General features: G+C 46.3%; 1 protein-coding gene across 1 annotated transcript in view; it reads right to left on the bottom strand.

Moving 5' to 3' along the window:
• CYP39A1 (cytochrome P450 family 39 subfamily A member 1) overlaps positions 1-12,611 on the bottom strand; it is a 284,249-nt gene that overhangs the window by 133,747 nt on the left and 137,891 nt on the right. The window contains exon 9 of the mRNA XM_069236086.1: positions 7,793-7,888. Coding sequence (XP_069092187.1) covers positions 7,793-7,888 — 96 coding nt within the window. The remainder of the gene's footprint in view (positions 1-7,792; positions 7,889-12,611) is intronic.

The following is a 12,611-nucleotide window of genomic DNA, read 5'->3' as shown; positions in this document are numbered from 1 at the left end:
CAGGAGCCACTACCCACCCTTCTGTGGGTGCAGGACCAGGTCGACAGTGGACGAAGAAGGTCAGCAATGCAGCTCAGGAGCTGAAGAGGAGTCCCAGAAGTGATGAAAGTGATGTCCCACGTTGGCCGTCGTGATGCAGTCGGTCAGTGTGCTGAAAAACAACCAATAAGCCTTGGCAATTGCAAGAGTCAGAAAAGAAGGTTTTGCAAGGCTGCAGAGGACCAGCAAGGTCCTGGGGAATTGACCCAAGAAGGGGATTCTGGGGTGACCCTAGCAGCTGGGAGAGTCATGGGAAGAGGAGGCAGCTCCCACAGACAACCCACTGGCAGTAGGCACAGGAGTCAAGGTGAGGCCCACTCAGCACACCTGAAGGAGTGTTCCATGTCGCTGGAGCAGCAGGCAGGAGACAGTGCATTGCAAGGAGAAATGCTGGAGACCGGGGCTACACGGAGCCAGAATATCCCTTGGAGTGGGAACAACAAGCCTTTGAAGCAGCAAGAGTCACGGTGCTTAGGGGTATTGTCCTGCAAGGAGAGGCAAGGGCTTACCGTCTCCCAAGTTGGACATCTGGTAGAGAGGACCAAGGGGACCACTCCAGACCACCATGCTGGGTTATGCAGCTCCAGAGGAAAGAAGATCCACGCAGCTGGCCGTCATTGCAGTTGGTGCCTGCGGATGCAGGAGAGTGACTCCTTCACTCCAAGGGAGATTCCTTCTTACTTCGTGTGCAGGCTGAAGTCTCATTGCCCTTAGAGGACGCACAGCCGGGGAAATGTTGCAGTTGCTGGAAGGAGCCGGAGAAATAATGTTGCAGAGCGGAGTCATCACTGATGCTGCAGATTGTCGGTTCCTGGAGGGTCCAGTTGCAGTCCCAGTGACCAGAAGATGAAGTACACGATACAGAGAAGTCCTTCTGGAATCTTGCACAATGAATCTGAGGACAAGACGGAGACCTTAAATAGCCCAGGAAGGGGGATTGGTCAACTAGCAGGGTGACCACCTATCAGGAGGGGGGAGTGGCGTCACCTATCTGACCTGGCCACTCAGATGCTCCCAGGGGCCTCTGCCCACCTTGATTTCAAGATGGCAGAATCAAGTGGCCAACTAGAGGAGCTCTGGGCACTACCCCTGGGGTGCGGATGGACAGGGGAGTGGTCACTCCCCTTCCCATTGTCTAGTTTCACTCCAGAGCAGGGACGGGGTTCCCTGGCTGGTACATACAGGTTTATGCAAGGAGGGCACAAAATGTGCCCTTCAAAGCATATCAGTGGCTTGGGGAGGCTACCCCTATCAAACCCTGTAATACCTATTTCCAAGGGAGAGGGTGTTGCTTCCCTCTCACACTGGAAATCTTTTGTTCTGCCTTCCTCTGTCTGAGCTGATCAAGCAGCAGGAGGGCAGAAACCTGTCTGAGGGGTGGCAGCAGCGCGGGCTGCCCAGTGAAGACTGGTAGGAGCAATGCTGGGGGCCCTCTAAGGAGCCCCCAGAGTTCATGGAATCATGCAATTAGTACAGGGAGCAGTATTAGGGTATGATTAAGACATGTTTGATACCAAACATGCCCAAGTTCAGAGTTACCATTATGTAGCTGGCTTCCCCACACTTACGAAGTCCATTGTAATGGAGCTGGAGTTCGTAGGGGCACCTCTGCTCATGTCGGGGTGCCCTCACACACAGGTACCTGCACCCTGCCCTCTGGGCTAGGAAGGCCTACCACAGGGGTGATGTACAGTGACCTGGTGCAGTGAACTGTAGTTAAAGGGTGCATGCACCTTTTCACGAAGGCTGCAATGGCAGGCCTGCAGACACATTTTGCATGGACTCCCATGGGTGACCCGAATAATTCTGAAGCCCATGGGGAACCCTGATGCCCCAATGCCCTGGGTACCTAAGTACCATATACTAGGGACTTATATGGGGGCACGAGTATGCCAATTGTGGGGTGTGCGAAGTCCTAAGCAACCAAATTTAGAGGGAGAGAGCACAGTCACTGGAGTCCTGGTTAGCAGGATCCCAGTGAACGCAGTCAAAACACACTGACAGCAGGCAAAAAGTGGGGGTAACCATGCCAAAAAGAAGGTACTTTCCTACATAACGCCCCCCCCAAATGAAGGACAATAAGACTAACCTTGTCCTGCTGAGTATTCATTGTCTAAGTGGAAATATCTGGAGAGGCCATCTGCATTGGAGTGGTTACTCCCATGTCTATGTTCCACTGCACAGTCCATTCCCTGTAGGGCTATGGACCACCTCAAAAGTTTGGGATTTTTACCTTTCATTTGTTTTAACCATAGAAGGGGCTTGTGGTCTGTTTGAACAAGGAAGTGAGTGCCAAACAAGTATGGCCTCAGCTTCTTTAGAGCCCAGACCACAGCAAAGGCCTCCCTCTCTATGGCTGATCAACACTTTTCCCGGGGGGGTCAACCTTCTTCCAGTGAAAGCTACAGTTTAGTCCTGGCCCTCTTCATTTAGTTGAGATAGTATTGCCCCTATACCTACCTCAGAAGCATGTTTCTGAACAATAAATTGCTTCAAGTAGTCTGGGCTTCTAAGTATAGGAGCAGAGCACATAGCCTGTTTAAGGTCATTAAAAGCTTTCTGGCAGCTAGCTGTCCACAAAACGTTTTTGGACATCCTTTTAGATGTGAGGTAATTTAAGGGTGTTACAGGGGAGGCTCCTATGGTACCCTGTCAGACCTAGGAAGGTTCTGACTTGGGTCTGAGTGGTAGGGGCAGTCCAATCTAGAATGGTTTGGATTTTGCCCTGCAGTGGTTGAATCTGGCCTCCACCTACCAGGTGGCTCAGGTGCCCTGTCTGGCACTTTCCCTGCCCTGTCTAGCACTTTGAGGCCTTGATAATGAGGCCTGCTTTTTGCAGAGCCTCCAATACATTCCAAAGGTAACCAGGTGATCCTCCCATGTGGAACCAAAGACATATATATCATCTAGATAAGCTGCACAGAAGCTTTCAAGGCCTTGGAGAACTTTGTTCACCAAACTCTGGAATGTGGCAGGTGCATTCCTTAATCCAAAGTGCATCACTGTAAAGTGATAGTGCCCACCAGGAGTGGAGGATGCAGTCTTTGATTTGGCATCCCCTGACAACTTGATATGCCCGTAGCCAGCAGTCAGGTCAACTTTTTTCAGATACTTGGCAGAAGACAGTTTATCTATGAGCTCATCTGCCCTAGCGATGGGATGAGCATCTGTTTTAGTCACAGTATTGATAATCCTATAGTCCACACAAAACCTCATCTCCTTTTTACCAATTTGGGAGTGTGGATTTGGGACAAGGACTACAGGACTAGCCCAGGGGGTGTCAGAGGGCTCAATAACTCCCAGATCTAAGGATCTTTTGTGCCTCAGATTTGATGCACTGCCTGACATGATCAGACTGCCTGTAAATTTTACTTTTAACAGGCAGTCTGTCACCTGTGTCAATGGTGTGTTCACACCCTTCAGTTTTACCAGGGGTCAGGGAGAACAGTTCAAAGAACTGTCCCAGGAGATTTCTGCAGTCACCTTTTTGTGACTCAGAGAGGCAGTCTGCAAGCACAACCCCATCTACTGAGCCATCCACTGTTTTGTGGGAGAAGAGGTCAGGAGAGAATCATTCTCCTCTTACTGTCCCTCGTTAATTGCCTTGAGTAAGGTCATGTCAGACCTGTCATAATGGGGCTTTAGGCGGTTTACATGAAGAAGCATGTAGGGGCTTCTAGGAGTGCCTAGGTCCACCAAATAGGTGACCTCACCCTTTCTCTCTACAATAGTGTGGGTTCACTCCATTTGTCTTGGAGTGCCCTGTGAGCCACAGGCTCCAGGACCCACACTTTCTGTCCTGGCTGGTAAACAGTCCGCACAGCCTTCTGGTCATGCCATTATTTTTGCAACTTCTGGCTGGCCTGAAGGCGTTTTGGAAGCTCTCTTCATGTACTCGGCCATCCTAAATCTAAGGCATAGTACACAGTCCACAATGTCCTGTTTTGGAGGCTTGTGAGATTGCTCCCAGCCTTCTTTTACAAGAGCAAGTGGACCCCTAACAGGGTGTCCAAACAGAAGTTTAAAGGGGCTGTAGCCCATTCCCTTCTGAGAAACCTCCCTATAGGCAAAGAGGAGACAAGGTAACAGGACATCCTACCTCCATCTGAATTTCTCAGAGAGTCCCATTAATATGCCTTTGAGAGTTGTATTAAACCTCTCAACTAATACATCTGTTTGGGGATGGTAAGGAGTAGTGAATTTATAAGTGACACCACACTCGTTCCACATGGCTTTAAGGTAAGCAGACCAGGCCAGCTTCCGACATTGGTGGTGCAGCGGTGGGATAAGACACTTGCACCTGCCATATCACTCTGTCACTAGTCACTTTCCACAGGAAAGACTAGTACTAGCTTTTAAGGACACACTACACTTAGGCACAGATTAATACTCTGTTTGTGCTGAATTAGCGTCATTTTTTTTACGCTAATTCAGCGCAAACGTAACTCCATATTTATATTTTGACGCTAGACTAGTCTAGCACCAAAATATTAGAGTTAAAGTCATTTTTTGGATGTGGAAGCCACCTTGCATCAATGAGAGGCAAGGTGGGCATTCCCATCCAAAAAATGACTCTAAGGCCCTAGCGCCTTATTTATCCTCCAGTGCAAAAATGGTGCACAGGGGAGGGAGACAGCACAGTCACTGGAGGGTCCTGGTTAGCAGGATTCCAGTGAATACAGTTAAAACACACTGATAGCAGGCAATAAGTGGGGGTAACCATGCCAAAAAGAGGGTACTTTCCTACAGCCTCCAGCAGGGCGAGTTGTCACTCATGCTCAGTGGACTCACGCTTACGGTCTTGGTTATGCTGAACCCTTTATGGCGTTATCTTGCATCTGAGGTCTGCCTTGAGTGTCTCCCAGAGGACCACAGCAGATGCGATCAGTCCAAATTGGTCTGGAAGAAAAGGGCTATCTCTTCTCTCAGTTCTTCGATGAAGGTGGGCTTCAGAGCGAGATGGGGCTCCAAGAGGAGGCTTAGGGGTCAGCACCCTCTGAGCCCTCTCTAGCACAAAGCAATTGGAAAGGCCAGTCTGTGGTATCCATTATCTGAACCAGGTCATAGAGAACTGTTATGGCATGGGGCCCCGCCATCCAGTAGGAGCAGATTTTTGTGCCTAGAGCGGTAATCGGGATTCTCCGCCAGCTGCTGCAATACAGCCAACACCTCCTAGAGGCAACTCACCTTTTAGCCAACAAATGGACCTCATCTTCCACACTGGAGATCCGGGCCTTTGCCTCCGTCGTGCAGTCTGCCAGTTCACAAGTCCTGACACAGCAAGGAGACCTCCGCGCCCATTCCACTTATCTTTGCACTCCCTGATGACCTGGAGAATAGTCGCCAGTGATACCTTGTTAGCCAGATGGGTCCTCAGCAGACATTGTCCCAGCGTGGGTATGAGGAAGTCTTGGTGAATTCATCTATTTTCCTCTGTGTCAAGAAGCCTGGGTTTGTTTCCTTGCCTATGGCTGAAGCAGGTGGGGGAGAGGCTCACCAGCACATGCCTAGCCTTGCCGCAGGCCCCAACTTACACCATGCCCCAGCGCAGGGTCCTCACCCAGTCCCTTTAGAATCTTCAATGTATAGAAAAACAGAAAAACAACTTGACCCTTTGAAAGTTTAAGCAGGAAGTGCCCCAAAAATAAAAAAGGCAAAGGCTCAGCACAGTGGGATGGCTAGGTGGTGTGGATGTGTGGGAGAAGGCAAGGAACAGATTCAATGATGAAGCATGCCACCTTATCTGGGTGAGGGTGTCGCATCCTGTGAACAAAAACATTTGTTGAGTTAATCCTTCCTTATGTAAAAAATAATGTATACACTTGTCTGTATTTTCTTTGATGCAGGTTGGTCATATTCTCCATATTATACAATATTGCTCATTAGGTCGTATGATTGACCTTAAAATACAACTTGTTCCCTGCTGGCTATATTGATGTATTCACAAACAGACAAGCTGTGGTAAGGGATGATACGACTGTAGATCCAAAATATATTAAAAAAATAATATTTGAGTGATAATTCTCGCTGGTCTCTTGTGATCCTTAGTACCAAAGGGCACATGCTGCTTTGAGTGTTGCTCGTGCAGAGGCATTTCATCATCTAAAGGGGTGATGATTTTTATTAATAGCTAACATTATTTATACTGCTGTCTGGCATATAGGAGTATGACAGTGGTGTGCCAGATCAGTCTCTAAACAGTAAGAGAGCCTCTGGAATCTGTCTAGATTTGAAGTATATGACATAAGTTTCTGAGATTTCATTTTTCTACTCAGTCTCTACGAGGCCAACTCCCAGGGATCATTCATGGCTGAAGATATGCTTAGAAGGTGATGCTGGAAAAATAAAAGGAAGTGAAGATGGTATGGAAAATTGTAGGTCACTGGAAATGACATACCCAGATTACTGAACTGCTTGTAATACCTCTGGCTTTAAACCATTTTTAGGCACAGTGTGGTGGAAATGCTACATTTTGCCACTATTTTGCTTGCATGGCACTTCGTAACTGAAAATGAAACATTTAAAGCATGCGATTTCTGTAAACAGTAAAACATTTCTCAGGAGAAAACATCTCCCTGCCTCAAAGACACCTAGAGGAAGTCAGATTTGCTTGCTTGATTTAATTGGAATGGGAATTTAGGCCCCATCACCTTCAAAGCTCATACAGTCCCCACCGCAAAAGGAGCAATAAAAGTTCTGGAAATAAAAAAGTGCAACAAGTTAGAGTAGTATGTGGCACAAATCTCTATAGAGCTCTTAGGGCCAGATGTACGACCATTTCATTTTGCGAGTCTCTAATTGTGATTCATTGTGAATCGCAATTAGAGACTTGCAAAATAAAATGTACAAATGTGTCTCATACACATTTAGCAATTCCTAATGTGGTCACAAATGACCTACCTCATTAATATTCATGAGGTAGGCCGCAATGTGCGACCTCATTGGGAATGGCTGAACTCACGGGGATTGTGGCTTGCTGGGGACAGCAGACCACTATGTCCGTGGCTGCTTTTTAAAGAAAGCATCTTGTTTTGTAATGCAGCCCATTTTCCATAAAGGAAACCGGGATGCATTACAAACAAAAAAATTAAAAGTTTCCTTTTCATTTTTCAGAGTAAGCAGTGGGCCGTGTGACCACTGCCTGTTCTGAAAAATTTTTGGTGCCCCCAGTCACAAAGGGGGTTTTGCAAATGGGTTACTACCAACTTGAAGTTGATGGTAACTGCAATTGTTTTGCGACCGCATACACAGTCGCAAAACAATCATAAACGCCCTGCGACTCGCTATTTGGAAGGGATTACCCTTTCAAATAGAGACTCAAAGACCTATTTTGTAATTCAGTAAATAGATTATCGAATCGCAAAATAGCATCGATGCATACCAAAATGGTATTTTTGGTCGCAAATGGTCCAATTCTGCAAATCGGGCCATTTGCAAGCAGAGAAAAGATTCGTACATCTGGCCCCTAATCCGTTCGCTATATTCTCTTCACAAGACTAATGAAGCCCAGACTGAACATGGGCAGCATGCGCTGCAGCGACTGTGGAATGCAGGAAATAGAAATCCACCAGAATGATGGACCAAATTCAACTACTATCAACCTATATATAGCACATGGGCTAATTTCCCCTAAGAACTCAGTAAATCAATTTACATAGTTTTGCATAAGTGTGTGGTCTTAAGTGGCTACAAGGCACATAAATAATGCCATGTTAAACGGGTTAGGATATACAATAAAGCATAGGCAACTTACGGGTTGAAACTTTTCAGGTTCTGAAAAATATTTTGGATTTCTGTGCATCCAATATGGGGACAGCATTAACATATCGCCCGCAGGAACAATGTAATTCTGAAAGATGAAAAAATATCAGAATCGGTGAAAACACCATTTTGCAAGTCTAATTTCACATATATTGGCCATAGCTGGCCATAATTAATAAAACTGAATCAGTAACAATGCAATACCATTTACCACTATACACTAGCCAAACTTTGAGAGTACATCAGACCGACCTCTACATGAGATATATGGCGTCAGCATGTATTGAAGATACAATATCAGGTAAAGATATTACTTGCAACGTTTAGGGCCTGATTATGAGTTCAGTGGCAATGGGAAATTCTCCTTGCGAAGAAGGGGAAAATCCAGTGGAGAATCCTGCCAAGAGTAGGTCTTGTTGGCCCCGGGTATATGGTCTTCTTGGTGCACAGGGAAATCCTACTATCCCTGAAACAAACTCAGATGTTGCAATGAAACTGGAAGCCTAGAGCTGTTCCGGAAAATAATATATCCAGCAAGAAGGGAAAAACTGGACACCAGCAAAAACCTTCCACCTGGCCAGGCCAAGCAGCAGAGAAGAGAGCGAGGACTAACAAAACAGGAACTGGAGAAGGTAGAGATTTCAAGAGTCCAGTGAGCAAGCAATCTATGTGACGCAATTGGCCCTAAAGTGGAATACCCTTACATAGGGCCAAACAGGATGTGAGGTCATCTGGACATCTGGAAGTGGTTCGGCTTTCTTCAATCAGGAACCAAATACTGGTCAATTGTTAACAAGAGTATGAATAAGATGCTCCGAGACTTACAGAACATTTTGCTAAGAAAATACATTCAACGAACAACACGCACTCAAGTGTGATTCCTTCAGAATGCTGTGAGTGCAGAGGCAACCTCCTGTATGTGGCATTGAGAAGATGCACGTATCCAGGAAATGACTCGCTCCATAATCCTTTGTGTGGCTCAGTTTCAGCCAAATGCACCAGATGATGCGACATGGCAGTCGAGAATGTCCCTATGAACTGGGAAGGTTGCCCCTCAGGAGCGAGGACCACGCACGCTAAAAGATAGGTCGACCAAGCGCTGGGATGTTAAAAAGATGCAGCCCGGAGCCACCAGGGAGCTGCCCTGCCACGCTAGAAGCAGGTAAGGAGAAATCATTCCACTCTGCCTCCTCTCTGCAGTCCGTGACTTATGGGAAAATCTAATAAAAAAAACTGTATTACCAAACGTGGTTCATGAACCTGTTCTGCATGTCCCATGAATGATCACGAGGCGTGTATGGTCTTCTTGGTTTGTAGGAACAACCCACTATCCCCAGAAACAAACCCAGATGCCAGAAAGAAACTGTAAGTCTAGTGTCGTTCTGGAAAAAAATATATCCAGCAGGAAAACAAAAACTGGACACCAGAAAAACCTTCCAACTTGCCAAGCCAAGCAGCAGAATGAAGAGCAAGGAGTCAAAATAGGAACTGCAGAAGGCGGAGATTCCACGAGGTATCAGTGAGTAAGCAATCAATAGTATACTGACTTTTACCTTTAAAATACCGGGAATCACAGATCTTCTGAACCTCGCATTCAGTTTGCCCATCAACAATTAAGGGAGCTGGTCTCTTTTTAACCTGAGGAACTTTGCAGTGGAGTAAGGATTAAAATGAGAAACATGAAAGGAAGGCTGAACCCACCAGGACAGGAGGAGCTTGAGCTAAATAGTGACTGAATTAATGATCTTGGAAATTTTAAACGGGCCATAGTATTTTTACCTTAATCAGCAGATAAAGCGTGGTAAATTGACTGAGGATAACCCCACCCAGTCTCCTCATTTATAAGTAGGAGATGGTCAATAATACCGTTTGACCTGTAATCTCTGGTTTGGTTTTGCAATGTGCAAATTCATTATTCATTTCTCTCTTACCTTCTTTAACCTTCCCAAAGAATTCTGGTCTGCAGGTACTGAGTCTTCTATTTCTAAGGAGTCTGGGAAGGTTCGAAGGCGAACCCCAGTTATTGCAAACTAGAGAGAAGCCGGTGGATGTATGGATTCAGTTGTTACACATGAACTCCGCTGCAAGCAAGAGAGATTTCTAGCTGTCTTAGGTCTCAAAAAAGTAACGCCTTAATAACTCTTCGACAGTTCGATTTAACCACATCGTTCTCATTCCCCTGCCCATTTCGACCTCTGCTTGTAAGGAATGTGGCCTGGCAACTCTTGTGAGTTCATCCTTCAATTTATCCATTAACCATTTTTTAAACAAGGTGAATAGGGCTGAGCCACGCCAGTTAATCTTTCTAGCTAAGCTCTTGAATTTAGAGATGAAGACATCCAGGTCCATGGAACCTTAGTTGAATTCTAACATCTCCTCTTGGGTAGAACATCAGATAGCTTGACAGTCAAACATCTTCTTGAATTCTGTATGAAAGTCAGATAAATTATCCAGAAGTGGAATGGCATCAGAATCTAAAGGCATAGCCCACACTAAGGAATTTTACATATTATTACTGAGCGTAAAGCCTGGACTGGATCTAGCAGTGGCATAATGTGAGGCTTAAAGGTAAAATGGACCTGGCATGTATCCAAACCAGTCTGTAGATTCCTTGAGTTTCCATCAAATTTGAATTCCACCAAACCAGCAATATGAGGATCCAAAGAACATTGTTGTAATAAACCAAGAGATGGACGCTGCAAGGCATTTTCTGTGGTCAAACATTGGACTTGGAGAGTCAAGTTGTTGTCTGTTGTCAACAGTTCGTGGACATGGTCCGTCTTTAGATTCCATGCATGTCGCACCCTTTCAGGACCAGGTTTTCTTTGCACTGATTTAATGATCTTCTTGATGTGTAGGAACAGTAGGAACAAGAGCACCAAAATAGAAACTGAAGAAGGTGGAGATTTCATGAGTCCAGTGAGCAAGTCATCAAGCAAGCAGAATTGCAACGTAACCGAACCCAAAATGGAGGAGCTACCCCAGAATTAGTCTGGGTTGACCACAACGGACAGTCTGTGTATTATCATGGTCACACCTCTGGGTAAAAGCTGAGAGGCCAGCACAGGGGAAGAAAGGATCTGCCATGTTGTTTTAGGTACAGAAGGGAACTTTGGGATAGTTTGCAGTAACACAAACAGAAGGTGCTGCATAAGTGGGTAGGGTTACCCCTGGAAACCTTTATGCCATTGGTTAGTGAGTGGTCAGAAGTTTCTCCCACCCACAGGCTGGCACTGGTAATAAATGTGCCACCCCCAGTACCCTCCTCAGATCACTTCTGTCACTGTGGAAGACCAGAAGAGAACTAGAACTGTTGCCTGTGACCTTAGAAGAGCTTTACCTGGACCTGCTCTCCGTCTGACTCAGAGGGTCATAAGACTGATCACCTGTTTGGACTATGTGGACACATTAAGCTCCAAGAGGCCTTTTTCCTGCATTCCCAGCTGACCAGTTACATCTGGACCTGCCCAGGATCCTTCTGCTGGTCTCTGCTGGAATGAGTCTTGACACACAAGTGCTGTTCCCAAAGTCCTGGACCCTTGGCTGGTCTCAACATGTACTCCTCACATAGTTTCTTGGGATTGAGAAACTTTGTGCTATCGTTTTGACCTGAGATTCAATGGGGACCAGCACCGACCTGCCAAGCTTATCCAATGAAGATAAATCATCTTTGAGCCAGAGATTCAGCTTAATCCTGCTATGATCTTCTCAGTAGGAGCAAATCTAATCCAGTGGGACCTTGCAGAAAAGGTTTTCAGCCCTATGACGTCCTCTTCAGGAACAGCCTGCAGCCTTTCCCCACTGGAAGAGTCCAAGTGACTACTTCCAAAGGTAGAAATCTTCACCGGTCGAAGGCATGAAAAGTATCCGACCAGCGACTGACCTTCTCTGGGCGCAAAATTCAAAGTCCTTCCACTCTGGGCTTTTCTGCCAAAAGTCAAAGGCTTCACCGACACCTAGTCCAGAGGCTATCAGGCATTGTGGAGCCCTCTCCAGCTACAGCCAGAGTCATACCAAAAGTGGATTGTGTCTCCTCCAAACCCTTGAGGAGGAAACCCAGAGTGTTAAAGGCTGGACCATGAGTATTTATGGAGGCAGCAAACCATGGGCAAATATACCCGTGCCACCTCCAGGTGAAGACGCCACTCTCAACAGGCGAGATGGCACCCACTGAGTTAATAAGCTCTGATGCTGAGAGATCCTGCTAGGTGCCTGACTGACCAGGAAACCCCTACTTTTTGCATTATCCTACGGCACTCGTAAAAGTATCATCCAAAATGCATTTTCCATGGGAAAATGGGTCAAGAAAGCACGCTTGTTGTGATTTGCTGTAAATCCATTCAATTGTTTTGGAAAAATTAAGGATCAAAATACATGTATATTTCAGCTGTTGAGATAAGATCTTATTATCTGCCACCACACCACATGTTATGCCGGTAGACATTTTAGAACTTGTGGACTCAGCCCCCTGTCCTGATAAAGAGTACAAAAAAAACATATTGGAGGACAGGGAAGGATACCCTGCCCCCTTAGCCCTGGTAATGGGATCCAGGAGAGACTTCCCTCCCCTGGGGTGAAAAAAGTCATTTTTTGGGGGACCACAGATCCAAGCTCCATTTAATAAAACAAGTGAGTTATCTCGCGCATTTAAAAAAAGGGCTACTTAGGTGGGCAGGGCCCAGGAGTTCAGTGTGATAGTGTTTTCGGAGGAGGATGTGCTCCTGCCCTCTAGATCCTTCTTGAGGCCCTGGGGACCCCATCTACCAGACAAAATTCATTATTAAGGAGAGCAGGGTGCATGACCCCCTTCC

Source organism: Pleurodeles waltl, chromosome 5 (genome assembly GCF_031143425.1).
Source record: "Pleurodeles waltl isolate 20211129_DDA chromosome 5, aPleWal1.hap1.20221129, whole genome shotgun sequence".
In the NCBI taxonomy this organism is placed as follows: Eukaryota; Metazoa; Chordata; class Amphibia; order Caudata; family Salamandridae; genus Pleurodeles; species Pleurodeles waltl.
The sequence above is the reverse complement of the archived record's forward strand: the minus strand, read 5'-3'. Positions and strand labels throughout refer to the sequence as shown.